We start from the raw sequence: 19,972 nt of genomic DNA, 5'->3' as shown, positions 1-19,972 counted from the left end.
TGAAGACACATCCTGTGGTTGTGGAAAATATGTTAATCTGTTTCAGAAGAGTTAAATTATTGACATCAAGCAAAGAAAACATCTAAGGAGATTGATGAAACTACTAAAACTGGGTTAAGAACTGTCCAACACATTATTGAAAACTGGAAGTATAGTGGGGAACCATCAGCTTCGAGGAAGAAACATGATTGGAAGGAAATCTTGAATGAAGCATAAAGATTGGACTCTGGAGCAATGGAAAAAGGTCATGTGGTCTGATGAGTCTAGATTTACCCTGTTCCAGAGTGATGGGTGCATCATTTTCACACATGGATTGGCCACCACAGAGTCCAGACCCGTCATCAATACGAGATCTTGGTGAAAAGTTAATGCAACTCTGGACGAGAATAAACGTTGTGACATTGCAGAAGCTTATTGAAGCGATGCCACAGCAAATGTGTGTCGTAATCCAAGCTAAAGGCGGTCCAACGAAATATTAGACTTTTTTTTTTTGGGACAGGCAACGTAACAGGATGTCAGGTTGTGGTCTGATCTCTGATATTTCCATTGAACCCTGACTGATGCACAAAGCTCATTTCTTCTGTCGGCTTATAACCTTGTATCCTCTATGACCTCAGACAAATGTAGAGTTTAGTGTCTGTTCTCACACTTTCGCCTTCACCCTAAGCCTGTTTCCATTCCTGACACACCAGCAGCGCCAATAGTCTCTGCAGAACATTGGCCTCCAAGCAATCAGCTGCTCCCCAGTGAAGGGCAGCACAATGTTGTTGCAGCGCCACAGAGAGTAAGTAAAATAAGGTTAAAAGAAGTGAAAATCGGCTAAGAAGTAAATATTGAACATGGTGAAAAGTAAATTTTGCAGATGCAAGAGATTAGAAGGTACATAAATTCAAAATAAACATATTACAAGAACAGATTTCCACTGGATCAGTCTCATATTAAATATTTGTAATGTTCTTTGATCAAAGGGACATATTGGGGTGTGATAATCCTGTACAGTTTGAATAAGCGAGTATGTGATTGTGTAAATGCATGTCAGACGCACTTGTAAAAGGCCTGGTTCTCCACCCCACACTTCCATAAGTGCTTACACGCAGCAGGCGTCGAGGTGTGAAATGTCAGCACTAGTTTCTTCTGCACAGAAAAGGACAAAGACAGAGAGAGAGAGGGAGAAAGACGGTGAGGATGAGAAATACGATTACTAAAAGATGCATGAATGAGTGTCAGAGAAGTGCTGAACACAATAAGAGGGAGCTGTGCAAAATGCTGACCCACAGACCCAAAGTCTTAGCAAGATAGACAGATCTAGTCATCTGGCCGCAGCGTTCAGCTGTAAAATGTCCTGTAACTTGTAGAATACAGGTCTTTATGGACCAAAAGAAGTGGAGATACTATCCTGTAAATGTCTCATTTTCAGACTGTGTCTGGTAACTCGAGACCCAAGATCAATGCTCCTCAACAAAGAGTAGGAGGGAGGAAGGAAACAGCGAGATCGATAACATGGGAGTGAGTCCCTGTAAAACTGCAACAACCACGGTGCACCTACAAATACCTATAAATATAATAAAGAAAGCTGTGGTCCAGAAAAAATCATCGTACAGTTTACAGCTGATCCACTTCGTTCTCTTTCCCAAAGACTCGTAATCAGCCTTATTGCTCAGCTCCCTCAGTGTCACACATCACTTATATTACTGTAGGTAGGTACATAGTTGTGATTTACACACATGTGCTGCAGTGTTCATGTGTGTGTGTATGTTAAAATATAATTTAAAGGTGCTTTTGGTCCCACTTTGGCTCACTTGCTTTCAAAGTATGATATTTTGTGATACTAACAACATTTAGAGAAATAACAAAATATAAAAACAAAAAAATCCTATTGACATATATTAGTATTCTGGAGATCCACACCTGTCCTGAACAAAACAAGCCCATTTATATTTGCTAGTTTCAGTAGTTAAAAAAAATGGCAAAAATTTAATTTAATTAACTGACTGTAGCTGAACTTCCAGCAAGTTACTGCGAAATGTAGTCAGCTTACTAGTTTAATTAATTTCACTCCCCAACACTGTATCTCCAATACCTCAGGACCCCTGTTTGCTAGTAACTGTATAGTAATGCCCGACTTCTGTCCCCTGGATGCTTTGTTATAACCATATAAATTAACTACTAAGATGTACTTCTAAGTGGTCATGTCAAGGTAAAGAAACAGAAGTTAAACTACTACTAAAAGTAATTTCAATCCAGTGAGAGTGACAAGAAAGCCATTAAACGTTGTCAACAGTTCAAAGTTAGACAGTAAATTTAACATGTTCCAGGTGAAATAACAGAAGTGAGGCCAAAGAGTGAAATCATGCAGCGACCTGTCAATACATCAATGCACGACTCAAATCAAACCCTAGTACAAGTGAAATCCTAAAATACAGCAACAGACATTTTCACTGTGTTCGGTGATGTGTATTTATGTACAGTAGCATACACATACTCACACATCCACACGTACTGTACACACAGCAGAGTCAGATCAACAATTGTCTCAACATAGTGTTTTATAGGAGAAACTTGATGTGGACAGATTCATAGATTATACATCGTAATGTTGCATAATCTATAGTCTACAGAGCTGTGGATCTTATTTTGATAACTAATGGGGAATAGTTAGGAGAGGAAAGAGCAGAATATTTCACTGACAAAGACTCACAATAACAACACAAATGAGCAAAAATAACAGAAAACAACAACAGACAAATTGTCTGCGGCGTAAAATCATGTGAAAAGAAATGACACGAACGACAGTGAACAACCCAAATAGGTAAACAAGGAAAAGGTTTCCTCCAATCATAAGGTGAAGTGAGGACAGGACTGTAGGGAGAAGCATCAAATTGAGGATTTAAAGGACGACAACATTTTGTGCTGCTGGGATTTACTCACCATTGATGACTATGTTTACACACAGAGAAAGGAGACAGAAACACAGAGATAAAACTGCATCTTCAGCCACTCATGAGTCAACAGACGGACAGACAGACAGACAGACAGACAGACAGACAGGCAGACAGACAAGTTAAGCAGAGACAATAGAGCTGGTTTAAGCTTCTGTAATGAAGAGAATAGTTATGAGCCTGATGGGCTGGTTGGTAGATTAAAGAGCATCTCTGCACTTTTTGGACCGTGGGAGAGTAATGTGATCAATCGGCTGTAATTCTTGCAAAATAAAGGTGGCATGTTTATATGTATGAGGCCTAATGCACCAGAATTGCTGCTCAGAATCTACCACAGCTCCAGACTGGATGACAAACATCAAGCGCACTGATGAAACGTGCCCCAAATGCAAGACGGCCGTTCTCATTGAACAGTACTTTAAGATGGGATCTAACTTATGTTTTGTTAAAGATGTTGGACGTGTCCGACTGCAACGTGGATGTAGTGAAGTGAGTCTCATATTTGGGACACGGCTGACACATAATGTGAGCGAGGAGGTTAGTTTGTAACACACCCACCATCCTGTTACAGTGAATCCTGCCTGTTAAGGAGATCTGAAACAGCGACACACATATATTGTGTATGTGATGGTGGACAGGATCACATAAACAAACAATACAGTTTCAGAGCACATTTTCAGATGTAAACAAGAGGAAAGGCAAGAAGGAAAGAGAGGAAATGATGTACAGTACACGTATTTATCAACTAGCAGAATGAATAGAGACATGAACTGTGCATCTACGTCAAAGTCGTGGTGTTTTTTTTCCAGTACTGAACTCTACAGATGTTAAAGGTTGGGATCTAAAAGGTCAGCGTGACGATGGCGACTTTAGTACAAGACTACACAATTCATCATGATGACGGAGGCAACTACACGTTCGTTTTTACCCTTTTAGAGGAGAAGCTGCATGCAGGCGGAAGCTGCACTCACCTCTTTCTGTATCCCAATGACGTAAAACGTTTTCCCTTCAAACTTCAGCTTGCTGACATCCAACCTGCAAAGACCCACAACGTTACAACTTTAAAACATATTCACAGGGTCGGGGTTAAAATAAAAACAGTATGTGGCAAAATGAATCACAGAGTGAGACTGTGAAAGATGTTTAAGATGTTGGGACAGTTTTGTACCATTTGAGGAGGTGGATCCTCTTGTTTCCCTGGAAGACCACAAAACCTGTGGCTGTGAACCCGAGAAAGGCTGTGGAGCCTGTAAAGTCCTGGGAAAACACAAACCCGGAGTGAGATGTAGCATGTGGCATTACGGGATACAGGTGGAAACTGCAAAATTGGGCATCAGTAATTTCCATGGTAATGGCACCTACACAACTCCCTTTCAGGCTCTGGCTTCCTCAGTACACCGCAACTGGCATCAAGAGAAAGGTACAAATAGAGGCAGCCAGGCTCAGCTTTGTAAAACTGAATGTCCAGAGTAACATGTTGGCAAAATGTTCCTGTCACTCTCCCACACTCAAGTGAATTTGTATGGTTTGCTGGTGTGCCTCTCTGTATCTCTCTGTGTTTCCCACACTTTGCCTGATTCTTCTGATCTTCATAGATATGCATGCAAATGATAATATAGTCCCAGCAATAACATTTTCAGCAAACCGAATTATAAAAAGCCCAACTGACTAGAGGATAAAATAAAATAAAAGGATCCTCTCCAATAGACGGAATGGAAATATCTCGTTAATCTGCTTAGCATGCTTTGATACGCCTGTCCATGCAAGTCTCTATTTCACATTTCAACTACGTGAGGGATGAACCGAGAGGTTGAGAATCCGATTCAGTCTTGCAGTTTTGTCATTGTACAAAAGAAACAACAAGAAAATGTGCAAGCAGCTAGAGGTGCCAATGTAAACTTGCAGCTTAGATATGAGCCTGACATTTGATTTTTGTGTAACAAAACGTGACCTGCACCAGATCTCACTGGCAGACTGCAGAGAGTGTACAGTCTCCACCAAAGTTACCTTGCACGGATGAGGGTCAACTCCGTATGTTTCAAGACTGTGAGCCCTTTGGAGCATGTTCAACTCTGCTAATGCTGCACACTGGCCCCTAGAGGAGAGGAGAGGAGAGGAGAGGAGAGGAGAGGAGAGGAGAGGAGAGGAGAGGAGAGGAGAGGAGAGGAGAGGAGAGGAGAGGAGAGGAGAGGAGGATACAGTTTGGTTGGTCTGTTGACTTACAAAAGTATGGTAAATTTGTTATTAGCACTTCTTGTTTTCTTCTTGTTTTATCATTGTTTGTATTGACTTTGTATGTGAGTTACTTGTTCATATTTGATTAAAGGATGACATGAAGTGGAAGGTGCTAAGAGTTAATTAAATCCAGCGTCACTGCCTCCTTGGCCTGCATGTCACTGCCACACTGACTATGTAAAGAGCAGATTAAACCACAATTAGAACCTGACCACTTGTTTTATCTTTTGTCTTGTTACTTGTCGTCCATTTTTGTGTTTTTCTGTTTCACTAATTACAGTAAGCTCATTACATTTGGCCCCGTTTCTGATCATCTTTTGACATTCTGCTGAAACAAATACAGTAAATCAACAGAGACCAAGTGTTTGGTGGGAGTGTTGATGCTTTAATTTGTTCATTAGTCTAAGTGCTGCAAAGTGGAGAAACGAAAACGCTGCTGCTCACCGAGACGCCATGAATCAACATTAAAACTGCACACACATCTGTCTGTATATGCTGTTTGCACACAGAGTAAGATGTGAAATCTGTTGAACAACTCTTTGACTATGGAAATAAATTCATACCCTCATTTGTAAATCACCTGAAGTCTCTCTCTCTCTCTCTCTACAGCTCCGTACTAATCTACGTGCTGTTAATCCTGTCAGTGGGGCCCATCGGGGCAGACAGAGGGCACTTGGCATCATGCGGCTCTGTGCTATGGGAAATGAAGGATTTATCTTTGATGTTCTATAATCGCTGTAAGTGTGATGGCCACAAACCTCAGAACGTTATTCACAAGTTGCTGTGACAGTGATGAACGCAAACAACCCAACACAGGGGGTTTAGTGCATGTAACTGTATATTATCCGATCCTATCACTTAAATGGGACATCAACATCTTTTCCACTTTCCTTATTATTTCAATGCAGCAAACCCAGGGCTCATAAATCTCCTTTTACAATTTCATATGCATTTTATCCCACAGACAGTTTCTCTCATGCACGAGTGCAGATATGTGGATCACAGTGTTGATTCACACAGTGAAAATGCAACATGCCACATATTTATGAAAGGTATTTATTGTGTCTGAGTAGTTGTCAGTGGATCCAAACACAGAGTGTCTGATCACAGGCACAGGTTTACCCAGTTCATCAGGCCCGGGTTGAGCAGATACTCATGAGGTTGATTTTCATCTATGTTAAAATTGTAAATATCCTCTTGAGCCAAAAGTGATGCAAATTGATCGCATTGTTTTTGTTTACTTTCAACTGAATCTGAGCCACGATTCTTTGAGCGTGATCCAATTTTGTCTCCAGCCAGAACGACTGAAAGCACTTCAGCTGTCTGCAGGGCAGAAATTTGCCTCCGTGGCTTGTTTTGAAAACACAGATCACAGGAGTGAGCATCCATGGCTGTCGCCAAGATCTAACGACAAACTGTTACCAAAAGATGCTGCTGCAGGTAACAAACAAACTCCGCTCCCCGCTCCCCAAGCAGACACACACGTTTACACAGCTCTTTTACCTGAGCTCGTTCTTGTGTATTTCCATGATCTTCCTCTCCAGTTTGGGAGACTGTTTTGGGAACAGCTTGAAGTCTCTGATGTAGTCTGATGGGTGCTCCTCTGGGTCATAGTCCCCGAGCTCAGCTGCAAGGACACGGTGATACCGATGTGAAAATGGTCTTGGTGAGAAGGTTATATTGTTAAACTTTGCTAGGAAGCTATAATCAGCAGTTTTATTATTTAATGGGCAGAAATGAAAGTTGTGTGAGTCTTCTCAAAGAAAAAGAGCAAGCATATTTCCCAAATGTCAAACGATTCCTTTAGCAGACTTGTAGCCTTATAGAGACCTTTAACATGCTCATAAGGAGCTGAGATAACCCTGATTGATAAATATTGTTCTTATTGAATCCAGTACAAAGTCCTAACTGGCTCTAATTTCTCTGTTTAATCCGTTTTTAATTACCGGGCACGATGAAGGTTAAATCAAAAACTTGCTTGGAGTTTAATTAAACTGTAATCCCCAACCTATTCTCCAGCTCTATAATCAACACCCTGACAAAGTGGGATGGGGACCTGCCCTGGTTAACCAGAGCAGCCAGCGATACACCGCAGACGGGCTTTAGGTGAAGATAACTCAGTCAGTCACACCCTGCTCTCTGCGGGGTGTGAAACAATAAGAGCGTAGTAGCACAGTTCAGAGATGTGTGTATCAGCCACAGGGGCTTATTTCCATACAGCTAATTCCTTTCTTACTCCATAGTAAATCAAGTGGCCCAGCACTGTGACTGAACATTAAACTGTTACTGATAGTTAGTGAAGAAGAAATTGTTTCTTAGTCCATTTCCCAGTGGTCAATATGTCACTGTATATCTTTACATGTTTCAAAACAGAGGATTACAACACCGCTCTAATGTATTGACATGTAGAGGCGGATCCATTTGCACCAGCTCTTTGTTGAATTTAGCCTGGTTATGATAGAAGTTACATAAAAAACAAATCAACACAAGCTGCACTACACAAATTAATGCGTACTGAATATTCAGCTAATGGTAAGCATAGGCTAACAGCTGTATAGCTAAATAACTAAACCAAATGACAGCGGTAACTTGTAAAAGTTATGCTTTGTCCCACTTATAATGATAATTAAATTATCAGCACTGACACATGATCAAATTGCTCTTTCATGGAAGATGATATGGCAGAATAACTGAATTTACAAAATGCTGAAAACACCAAACTCAATAAATAACTAAATAAACACTCAACTTTTTACTCTGAAACCAATATTTCTCCAGTTAATCAACAACAGGCCTCACCCTGTACAATGCAGGCGCCCAGATATGCAGCTTCAGCAAAGGGACAGAGGAGACGACCATGATAGATGTCTCTCTTCAACTGGAGGTACAGAAGATACCTGTAACACACACACACACACACACACACACACACACACACACAGTTAGGATGAATGAAAAGCAGGCAAATCCAATTAACTCAAATGTACTTGACATGTATCAATCAAATTGAAACTTTATTTGTTCTAGTAAGTAAGTAAATAACTAAGTAACGCAGCAAATTTTCTGCAGCAGAAACTGAATATGTTTGTTAAAATTAGATATGTGCCATAATTGAACCTAATGCAACAATAAATAAATTTACGGCTGTAATCATGTGATGTTAAGTCTGTTATGTCATCTTCACATTAAATATTTGCAAATCAGTAAAGTGTAAAATATTTAAAACCACCAAAACCACAGTCCTTGGTAGCATCATGATCTGTCTGGGTTGCCGTGGCAAACAAAAGTATTTCCATGGAAACAACTAGCAGAGACTGGTACTGTAGTTACTATGGAAACGGCTTCAGTGGAGGCTAGTAAAAATGCGAGCATTCGGATTTGTCTCATGTTGCCAAGGAGATGAAAAACGACAGTAGCACTGCAGCTATAGGGACTTTGTGTTGCCATGGATACTGATGAGTTTCCAGAGGAGACGACATAACTGCAACTGACTCATTAAACTTGTTTTTGAACTCAAGTGAAAGAAGCAGCAGAAGGAAAGCATAAAAGATTGAATGGAGCGAAAAGCCTCCTGCTAAATAGTTTTATTTATAGAGCCAGTCTGAGAGCTGCACAGAGGTTCTTGAAATTAACAAAAAAGCACATCTATTTATATGTACATGACCTTCTCAGAGAAATCTAATTCTCTTTGCCTCTTTTTCATTTGCCAAGCAGTCTTCTCTCTCTGTAAGAAGGCTGCACACCCATCCAGCTTTTATAGATGAGTTAGAAAAGAAAGAATACATACATGTACATGCACGTTTCTTATTGTCAGATAAAAATTGAACATTTCTTTGGAGGATTTTCAAGTTCAATGCTGCCTTTTTTTGTTTTTTTGCAACATCTGCACATCAAGCAAAGCAAATGTGTCAGATGTGTTGATGTATTTAAAAATGGTAGTATTGTTCTCCCTGCATGGCTCAGATTATGTAAGGCATAATGCTCTCTGCATTAACATCAGTCCTGGAAGTAATGCTACATACTAAACACTAATAATAACACACACACTCACACACAAAATAAAAAAACAAAAAACCAACATGTTTTATGTGCGTTGTTTTTTCTCTTTTTGATATCTGTGTAAAAATAAGGCCTTCACACTAAATCCTGCACATATGCTGCACACATACTAATTACATGATAGAATGGCTTAATTTAAACTTGATATTTGGCAAACTAGTGGATTTCAGCAATGACTTGAGTTCCTTCTGAACTTTCTAAACCCGGCCCAACTTTATTTATCTGTCCATTTCAAAAACATCAGCAGGCTGTTAAAGTAATAGTGCTCTAGAAATGAACTGGGGTAAACACAAATAGGACTTTGAACCACAAAAAATTTAAACTGCTGGAATGCAAGGCCAGGGGATGGAGGTAAAAACTAAAACATTAGGAGGCTGCGAGAAAGTAACATAGAACCCCAGTAAGGAAGTAGTTAAGAAGCATAGAGGAAATGACCATGATGTTATACGTAAACAGTTATAAAGTAGAGGGAGATATGCAAATACGAGTTGAGAGAAGTGGAGAGACACCTAAGGGAGGGGAGAGAGCTATGATGAAGAAGGCAGACACAGAGAGAGCAACAGAAGAGAAGGAGGAGACACCTTAGGGATGAATTTATGAAGAGGAGTGGAGAGATCTGAAAAGAATTAAAGAGAGAGGGGGAGCAAGAGAAACGGTGGTCGACAGAGAGAAGCTGAGATGGTGAGACATGACAGCTCAGATGGGATGGAGAACATGAGTCCCTCCTGAGTGAGCATCTCTAATTATCACTACGCCTGAGAGAAGGTGTGTGTGGAGGAGGCAAATGAGGTAACTACCAGTTATTCCACAAGTTGTGTGATGTAAAGAGATGGCAGAGTCTATTTGCAAATTATTCTTAGTTATTAATTTTCTTAGTTACTAAAGAGAGAGAAGAAAGATCTCAGGTGGTCAGATCATGATGTATGAGTGATATTAGATGGTAATGACAGGAAATCAGTGTTGTGATTTCTAAACTACAGATGTTGAGGCCGTCACCAACATACAGTACAACAAGCTGTATTGCTGGGATGGTGATAGAACATCAACCACTCCCTGGTGTATTATTTATAATTAATGAGCACTTATACTACTATCCTGTCACAAAAATGTATCTAAGACACTAGTTTATATAAACTCACAACTCATAAAGAATCCATTAATGGTTAGTTTTACCTGGTGAGCTCCTCCTTGATTTTCATTGGCTCGTGGGGATAAAACTTGACCCGGAAACACATTGTGTACGGCTGCAGAGCTGCTGAATGAAAGAGAGACACAAAGATGAAGAAAGAAGATTTGATGGCAGTGAAGAAAGTTTTAATTAGACATGTGGGGACAGAAAGTTATTTGTAAAAAATGTGAAAAAAGAGGGAAATCAAAGAGGAAAGTAGATACTCAGGAGAGGGGAAAGAAGGAATAGAAGAATGAAAAGAGATAAATGATGTGAGAGAGAGAGAGAGAGAGAACGGGAGCAGAGGAACGAAGACTGTGCAAACCTGGAGAAAAAAGTTGGAGACAAGAAAAGAAATAACAGTATGTCTCTAATACGGATTAGTCATTTGATAATTACAGTAATTACTCATCACACACAAACACACACACGCACACACACACACACACACACACACACACACACACACACACACACACACACAAAGGGCCACTGGAATCGTTCTTCCTTTGATCTTGTAGCACACACACACACACACACACTGAGTACATTCAGCAATGAGATTCCTCTGAAGTTTCCGACATGATTTCTGTCACCATTCTTAAAAATAAACAGCTCCCAGCCTCACACCAAACTTTGTTTGCCGTATTTGTTTTGTACAGGGAGAACATGATAGAACTTAGCAGCATCTCTAGAACAATACCATCTGGACCAAGAGCTTTCACGTTGCTCACTGACACGATAATCTTGGATTTCATTGTAGATAATGTCACTATTTAAGGTTTCAACTTGATGAACAGATGCAGCATCATGTGCATTTAAACAAGATATAACATTTTTATAAAGTCAACATCTATGTCAAATTTTAAATCAGACAATAACTATGTAAAATGAAATAAAATCAATAATAATAATAAAATATTATAATGATGTATGTTATTCTAACCACTTGTCACCATTAGGGATTTGTTTTAATGGAAAAGGTAAAATAAGGCAGTGGAGGTGGAGGCAAAATCAAACACAGGGGAAAAAATACGGCAGAAGATGAGGCAGAAAGTGAGTATCATCCAACATCAGAGCAGAAGTCTTTACAGAGTGCCAGCACCACTCGTCTTCTGAAAATATCTCAAAGTGAACTGGGGCAATAGTTCTCACACACACACACACACACACACACACACACAGACAAATGTGACGTATGTAAACGCAAGTTTCGAACCACCAAGAGAAAATAAAACACAAGCCACGCATCCTAATTTCAGAGAACTCCTGCCACGGGGAGAACTGATGTGTCAGTGCAACTCAGATCTATTCCACACACTTCCTCCTTTCCCCCCTCTCTCATCTGGTTTTCTTTTTTGCTCTCTGTCAGCATCTCTCATCTCAAAGTGTCTCTCCAATCTCCTCTTGTCTCGCCTAATCTGACTTCTTTCTTTAGCTACATTATCTATCACTGTGACTTCGACAATCATTCTTTTTTCCCCCACTCCCTCTCTCTCTCTCTCTCTCACTCTCTCTCTCTGCCTCCATTTCCATCTCTCATTCTAATTTTCGCTGCTCTCTTCAGCCTCCCCCACTCCTGTCCTTTGGCACATGCAGATGCAAACATCATAGCTAATAGCCACTTTATTAATTTATGGTGGGCCAGAAAGACAGGACAGTCATTAACAGGGTGGGCTAACTCAGACAGAGTCATGATGGGAGAAAAAGGGAGCAGAGAAGACTGGGGCCGAGACAGAGACAATGATATCAGGCTAGTGAGTATTTAATGAATGTTGGCAAATGTTTTAATGGAAAATGTGCCTTCGTAAGTAACACGTTACTCTTTTTATGTTGGTGATCTTTTTGTTATTACACAGACACATTTGCAGCAGAAGAGCAGTGACGTTTCAGTTTGACAGAACATTTTTTCCCAACTACAGTGAACATTTATTATTTATAATTTTAACATTGATTTGGCATCAGTCCATTAGAATGGAAGAACAAGCAGTCATTCCTGAGTAGATAGAAACATAACAAAGAAGAAGGAGCGTTATAAAAGGTGCACTGGGTCGTATATAAAATGTTTGCTTCCTGAGTTACTCTCCTCCCGGAATAATCCCAAAACCCCGACGTAAGAGGTGACTCACGAAATGCGAAATGTGATGTCACAGACCCAGTGACGGCCATTTAAAGCAAGTTCTGATTTCTTTGATTACTGATTACTGATTACTGGCTGCAGTAATAGAGCAACTAATACGTTTTAGGGGAAGTACTGCAGCGTAACCTAAAAAAACAGGCTGTGGTCCCTGGTCCCTGGTCAGGGATCTCAACTAGGCTGTGTCATTTCCTTACATGTCTTAGTTTATTTCTTCTTTGGGACATTTGTCCCTCTGGGTGTTTGTTGTTTTACCGAGAGGTCCTGCTCTTGTCACTTTGTCTGTCTTTATAGTATCTCCCTGTGGTGTTTCTGAGAAATAGTTGCTGTCTGACGTTGCCTCACTTTGTCACTGCTGCTGGCAAATGGTAATGTGAGGAGTGTGTCCATTACAAGACAGAAACAAATATACAGCTATTCTTAACCAAGCTGTGGGCCACATGCAGATATTGGATGTGATTTTTAATTCTCTCTCTTGTATGTCCAACACCCTTTAGTTGTGGAGCTTAACCTCCTCACACTGACACAACCCTAGAAATACATAATATAAGATACACACAAATATATGGACACACACGCAAGAATTTCCCACTCTGTTCACTGTTGTATAGACACACACTAATGCCAAAACAAAAAGGCAGCAGAAGGTGCACTTACACTTCATCTGCCTCACCACAGGCTTATTGGGCTCCAGCCAGTGCTGTAAAGGATATAGAGAGTAGAGAAGAAATAAAAAGACAAATGTTACACTAACATAACTTTTGTATTGTAACCATTAGATAGCTTAATAGTAGAGAGAGAGAGACACAGGAAACACCGGGAGAGAGAGGGTATGGCATGCATCAAAAGGGAGCTGTGGGCTCCACAGTGGCGATCTTTCTGTTTTCACTTTGGTCTCTATGAAGTAGGGATGGGCTTTTCCCTCTTTTCTGGCACTGTCTACATGATTGTTACAGGAGTGTGTGTGATAGTTACCCTCTGTTTCTCAGGGTCCACATATCGAATACCGAAGTAGTCTTTCTCGAGCAGGTTGTAGTGGTTACAAACATGATCCAACAGGAACTGGCCTTTGGTGTCTCTCTGTAAAGAAGAAGAAGAAAAAAAAAACATTAATTCAGGAAGTTACTTTGTGATCAGATCTGTATCTTGAGCATTGATCTCAGCATTGTTTCCATCCATGATGAGAAATGCCATAAAAATCCCAGCTGCATCTAATAATCGCTGCGTCACTGCACCATAATCACAGTGCACAACCCCCTCTGAGGCAATATTATAGTGTTGCACATGGGGTTTTATCAGAGTAAAACGTGTAGATAAAAAAAAAAAGTGTATGAGCATTATTCAGGTCCTTTAGAGATGCTATCTGCTGAGGTCTTACCCAGACTAGCATGTCAGTAAATAAAGTCCATGTGCTCTTCATAAACCAAGTGAAGACACAACAAGATCAATAATCACTGTGCATTTATTTCCTGCCCCTCAGTCAATAACTACTCATCACATTCAGCCACACAGACAATGACTCTACTATACTAGCATATGAGCACACACTCACATAAGTAAATACGATTGACTGAAGGACACAAACATGCATGTGCATCTATACCATATCTGTAGAAATAAACTTTCTATTACCACCTTTAACCCACCGACTTAGGTTGTCGAAATTTATGAGATTCCATCATATTATAAGCACAGATCCCCTCAAGTCTCGTGATCGTGTGTGTGACTGCATACGTGTAAGCGTGCGTGTGTCTCACCTACAGCTGCTTTATAACCTGCTGATGGAGGTGGATTCTGTGCTCTGTTGAGCAGGACTGATTGATTCAGTAAAACAAATCGCCCAGTTGCCCTTGTTGTGATTTATACACCATGTATAACAGCACTATACATCAACGCAGGCACACACACACACACACACACACACAGGCCTCACCGCTGTGACACAGAGCCGCAGCTGTATCTTAAAACCAAATCAGCAACACGTAGATCTACAAACACTAATCTCCAAATGAAGATGAGGTATTTCCATGGCAACTGATCAATTCTTTATTGTATGCAACTTCACTAACAAGTCCTATGGTGGCTGATTTGTCCACAACATAGGCTACTTCAAACTGCTGGGGGCATCCGACTGCACCCAAAATCCCTATTGCCTTCTATTTTGTGAAACGACATCAACAATCTATTTTTGTTTATATGTTGCTAAACAACCGAGCTAAGCACATTAGCCTAATCTATTAGCTCTGCGAAATCTAGATGCAGACATTTGCAACCGACACACACCACAGAGCAAGTGACTGACAGCAGCTGAATTTACAATTAAATCGCTGAGGCAGAGTCTTCCAACGCTCCTTCATTGGCACTTTGTCAAACTAAACACCTTCACGTGTCCAGTGTCCTGTTTTCCATGTCTATAGGGTTTATAATGAAAATGCACCTTAAGCGAAAACTCTTGAGCTTTAGATCAAGGTCAGGAAGATTTTTTCTCTCACGTTCTACCTTTGTTTCTGTTTGGTTTAGTGTTTTCTTTCACTGTCGGTGTTTCTTTAAATTAATCCTTCATTCACGATTTCCTGCTTCACCATATCGGGCCAGTCATCTCTCTTCCAGTGCTCCTTGAACCAACCTGTCATCATGTTTCTCTGACCCACCACAAGTTCCTCTATCGAGGGGTCTTCAGGAAGATGAAACTGAGAAACTCCCACCTGCTTCCTTTATTTATCACTAACCTCTGTCCTGTTTTCATCTTTAATATGTGCTTTAAGTCAAAGACCCTCTTTAGTTGCTGTCTGTAACCTGTGTGTCATTTCTCCTCTTTCTTTATTTGAAACAATTATCAATTCCTGTGCATACGTTGTGCTCGATAAACACTGCAGTCTGTCAAAGAGACGACCTTTTTGAACAAGTTTTCTTGGTGAGTCATGCTCCATTTCACAGTAAACAATCTGTTGTGTGCAGTAATTGCAGGTTAATGTTGGTGTTGATAGCAACAAAGGAGCAAGAAGTTTTCTATAAATGTCAAAACAGCAACTCAAAAATAGCAAAAACAGGAACTATCGTGACGATTTGTTCGGGAAACAACAACAGCTTTGCGTTACAGAGCAATCGAAGCAAAGCAAATGCACAAAGGACACAGCTGAAAAACTGCCACAACCCCAAGTCAATAAACAATGAAGACAAATGAAGAATGAAACAAGCTCACTGTACACAATACACAGAAGGAGTTCATCTACACTGCAAGTTCTCATTCAAGAATCTTGTGCATATGGCAAGTTATCCTAAATATATATGTTTTGTAGTTTTCAGCTAATTCAACTTAACAGAACTTATAAACATTAGCTGTTCTGACATCCTAACTCACAATTTAACTTAATATTATGAGTTAAATGAATTAATTTCATTCAGAGTTCATTTATCATGTTAAATTGAAAAAGATGATAAAATATGAAACATATTAGCATGTTAGTAGACTTCCCAGCATGCATTTGTCAAGTTAAAGCTCTGAGAATATTGTTATTTTTAGTTCTTTAAATAAAATAATCACCGTGGAAACTTGTTATGTGTCTTTAATCCATACATATATTAGATCATGGTCGTATAAACATAAGTATAAATTATACTTATAACCACTTGTTGTAGCTTAACATGGTTGTTATGTACTCTGTGCGTTGTGGCTTTAACCATTTTGTTCAGATGAAGATAGATTTTTAAAGTCTGAACAACTACCTAACTAGTTCAATGAACTGATAAATCTGAATAAAGTCATGTAACAAGTGAGTAATATAACAGTATCCGGTTTAATTCTTTGATTACATTTTTCAAGTAACCTTTTCAACTTTGTATTTTAAAAAAATTACCAGCACACTTTGGTGGTTGTCCTCTGTGACCTCTGTTACATCAGCTTGTCCCCATTGGCTGGTTCAGGTTTACTGTTACATCACTGTAACACAAGTAAGCTGTAAATCAAGTGTGTGTCCCTGTGGCTGTAGCTGTGATCCTCTGTGTGTCTATGTAAACCTGCCTGTGGTGTGTGTGAGTTAGGTGTCTGTGTAAGCTCCAAGTGTGTGTGTGTGTGTGTGTTTATGTGTATATGTACAACTCTTTAGGATTTTCAGCTGATCCGTAACAACAGTCTTACTGAGCTGTTCAATCTGAACAGCAAATAAACAGAGACAAAGAGGGAGGAGAAAAAATAGATGAAACTCAACGCAAACAGTCACGCCGCAAGCCGTCTCAAGCCACATCATCAAACGACAGCTCCCCCTTGTCTGGTTCTCAGGACAGACGCTCGTGGGGAGAAAAGAGGCGGACTGACGCAGCGAGAGTGAAAGAGAGTGAACAGACCAGACAGAGAGTGAAGCAGGGCCAAGACATAGTTAAAAAGAGAAAGACTGGAAGATTGACTAAGATGACTGAGGTAGAGAGGAAGAGACAGGAAGTGGGATATAAAGAGTCTATGTCATGTCCAACAAGGGCTGAATAAATATTTCATATTTCCAAAGGCTGGGCATTAAAAATTAACCCGGTCATCCTGTCTCTACATGATCTCACCTAATGATGGAAAAGTGCTCTTCTCTCTGCCGCGCTTGAACACACAGACACAGACACACACTTTAAATAGAGCCTCAGTGTAGAGTGTATTCAGTTTAGCAGAAGCAAAGTGCACTTTGACTAGTGTGTGTGTGTGTGTGTGTGTGTTCAAGTGTGTCTATCTGCCCTCTACAATTTTTTACAACATATGCAACCTCGTCAGAGTCACTCGAGCCCAGACACCAACCAAGAATAGAAAACCATCAAATACTGAGTTTAAAAACAAACATGCAATCAATTATTTACTCCTACCTCTACTGTCAATTCACAGAGACGTCTGTTCAAATCAAATTTTGACCTCAGTAGTGGACCCGGGGATGTCCATCATGTGGATTCTAACAACTAAACACTCGTGCACACACGTGGAGCTGTACAATGTACATTTTTCTAACATTTCTTTAAGCAGAAAGGCTCCAAAAGTGGTGTCATTGAACAGCCTGGCAGCAACAGAGAGATTTTCAGACCTTCAGACAATTATTTTAGCTTCAGATTTTGTAGCTTCATCGTTATTTCATAACAACTGATCCCTGAAGGGCAGGACAGTCCGTGATGTGAGTGTAGTGGAGCAAGGAGAGGGAGGCCTGGGCAGAGTGGATTGATATAATAAAAAAAAAGATAGCAGATTTTATGTTAGTGTTTTATTCTAAATTACAGTTTCAGATTAACTGATCATTAAATTAATTTGTTCCGATCGCGACTCTGTGACTATTAAGAGCCAAGCACTAGGACCCTGAATGCCTCGGCCCATTTAAAAATGGGCTTTTTAATTAATATGTATGCCTACTTAGTGATGACTGGTCCTTATCAACCTCAGTGCAATTCACTTTAAGACATTAGGCATATCTAATTGACTGAAACACTAGGAGGAGGAGAAGCATGAAATTCCAGCAAATCCTCTGTGAAGAAACCAACACTCTTAATGTATCTGAGCACACAGGGAGGGGGCAAAGGAAAGGAGACAGAGAAGCAGAGCAGTGGGACTTAAAGATAATGATATGCCCTCTTTACCTCCACACAAATCAATTTAAAAGCCTTGTGGCTGTTAAGACAAATGCCATCAATTCATGGCTCATTCTCTGTTGTAACTGCTGCTAGTCTTGAGGGAAACGTGGATTTAAGATGCTAGTGGACCAATCTCCCTATTTATTAGCCAATTATGATGTGTAAGTGTATAATCAGGCTTTTGTGCATGTGTGACAACATTGTCCTCTTCTTTTCAACAGTGCCAATATTTTTAAAGCCAGTTTGTATTTAATCGAGCCCTCGAGCCAGTGAATGGATCGATCCAGAGGCTTGACCAGGATACAACAGAGACAAATCAATGTGCTGCATGCAGGGTGAGGCTAAAGCAGTGCAGAGGATCAAAGAAGACCCAAGACCTGCATTAAAACCATGTTTCTAAGGATGCAGAAACATATGTCTCATACACAAGAGCGCTCTAACTTTTTTATTTTATTAAATATTAGTAAGCAGATTGAAACAAGAATCAAAGAACACTAACCCAGTGTGAAAACTGACAATCTCGCAGGGGACAAGGTGAACAAGGAAGTGCTTATAAAGGAAAAAAATAAACTCAGGTGAAAACAATCAAGGTGAAGCTGAAGACAAAAACAGGAAGGAGACCAAAATAAAAGCATGGAACAGGAAATGGAGCCAGGACCACGACAAAGAGACCATTTTTATCTGACTACATTATTAAAAAGGGAAACTGTGAAAGTGATATATTAAAACTGGTTTTAAAAATAAGTTACAGAAGCAGGGTGCAATTGCATACAAATCTCTGAGGCTGTACGCTGACTTCAAGATGAGAAGAGAGAAGCAGAAGATCAAACACTTCCAGTCTGGGAGCTGAATTACAGATCGCTTCCAATTTATATTAAGGAGGAAAAAAAAAAAAGTCTGAAACAAGATGTGTGACCTGAGCACCATCCTCCCACTCTGTAATATGTTGTCCCAAAGAAGGACATAGTTAACTTGATGAAACCCGCAGAGCTACTGTGAAGTATTGTTGTCATGAGGTGCATTCACCTCATCCAACCACAACTTTGCCCACACAGTTTTCCTTTAGTGTTACCATAAGGTTCATCTTTGTAGTTCTGATTCACAAGTGTCAAGCATGTCAAACAAAACTAAAAAAAAGTTTCAGTGGTATTTGATACATATATTTTTTCGTTTTATGTTTTTGTGTGATTTTCTCTAGGGCCATCAACAGTTCAAATATGTGTTTAATTTGTCATCATTAGTATTTAATACATGTTTTTTTTTATTTTCATTGTTGCTAACAGGTGATATTGATGCATGAATGTAAGAAAAGCTAATTTACAGTAATATAATGTTTTAAATATTTGCTGTGATAAGTATGCGTACATGACTCTTCCTGTTTAAAATATTTATATATCAAACTGTGATATATATATATACCCCCCTGTGAGGAGCACTCCTAACACTGGCTGTGACCTTGTCCCACAGTGGAAGGAGACAAACCGATCATCTCATCATCACCTGCAATACTGCAGAGATGCAAAGGCACAAGTGGGTATGCATGATATAAAACATGTCACGTACGTCTACACGCACTGAGTTCATGGATGGGCACACAGCCTAATGAGCTTAGAGGTTGCCTATAAATTACCAATATATGGAGCAGAAACGCTTTCTATTATAATGAATGATCACTCTTGGTGAGTGTGTCCAGCTGGACACTAACTCACAGGATGGCAGGCGAGAGAAAGTGTGATGATGATGACACGACTGTAGCTGCAACACTGCCGTTATGAGTGTGTGCACATGGTGAGCGTCTCGAAGCAGCTGTCTTATCTTTGCACCACAGGATGCTCTGAACGC

The 19,972-nt window shown here is 40.0% G+C and overlaps 1 protein-coding gene across 3 annotated transcripts in view; it reads right to left on the bottom strand.

The window, feature by feature from the left end:
- Positions 1–19,972, bottom strand: part of frmd3 (FERM domain containing 3) — a 38,009-nt gene that overhangs the window by 12,358 nt on the left and 5,679 nt on the right. The window contains exons 1-10 of one of the 3 annotated variants that reach the window (XM_026342588.1): positions 16,396–16,474; positions 13,514–13,618; positions 13,196–13,238; positions 10,407–10,488; positions 7,974–8,071; positions 6,678–6,801; positions 4,947–5,034; positions 4,108–4,196; positions 3,911–3,974; positions 1,046–1,134 (exon numbers count right to left, since the gene is read on the bottom strand). In XM_026342588.1, coding sequence (XP_026198373.1) covers positions 1,046–1,134; positions 3,911–3,974; positions 4,108–4,196; positions 4,947–5,034; positions 6,678–6,801; positions 7,974–8,071; positions 10,407–10,488; positions 13,196–13,202 — 641 coding nt within the window. In that variant the 5' untranslated portion in view covers positions 13,203–13,238; positions 13,514–13,618; positions 16,396–16,474. Of the gene's footprint in view, positions 1–1,045; positions 1,135–3,910; positions 3,975–4,107; positions 4,197–4,946; positions 5,035–6,677; positions 6,802–7,973; positions 8,072–10,406; positions 10,489–13,195; positions 13,239–13,513; positions 13,619–16,395; positions 16,475–19,972 lie in introns of those variants that run through there. The other 2 variants (XM_026342586.1, XM_026342587.1) reach the window with 2 other exon arrangements.

Source organism: Anabas testudineus, chromosome 9 (genome assembly GCF_900324465.2).
Source record: "Anabas testudineus chromosome 9, fAnaTes1.2, whole genome shotgun sequence".
NCBI classification, from domain to species: Eukaryota; Metazoa; Chordata; class Actinopteri; order Anabantiformes; family Anabantidae; genus Anabas; species Anabas testudineus.
The sequence above is the reverse complement of the archived record's forward strand: the minus strand, read 5'-3'. Positions and strand labels throughout refer to the sequence as shown.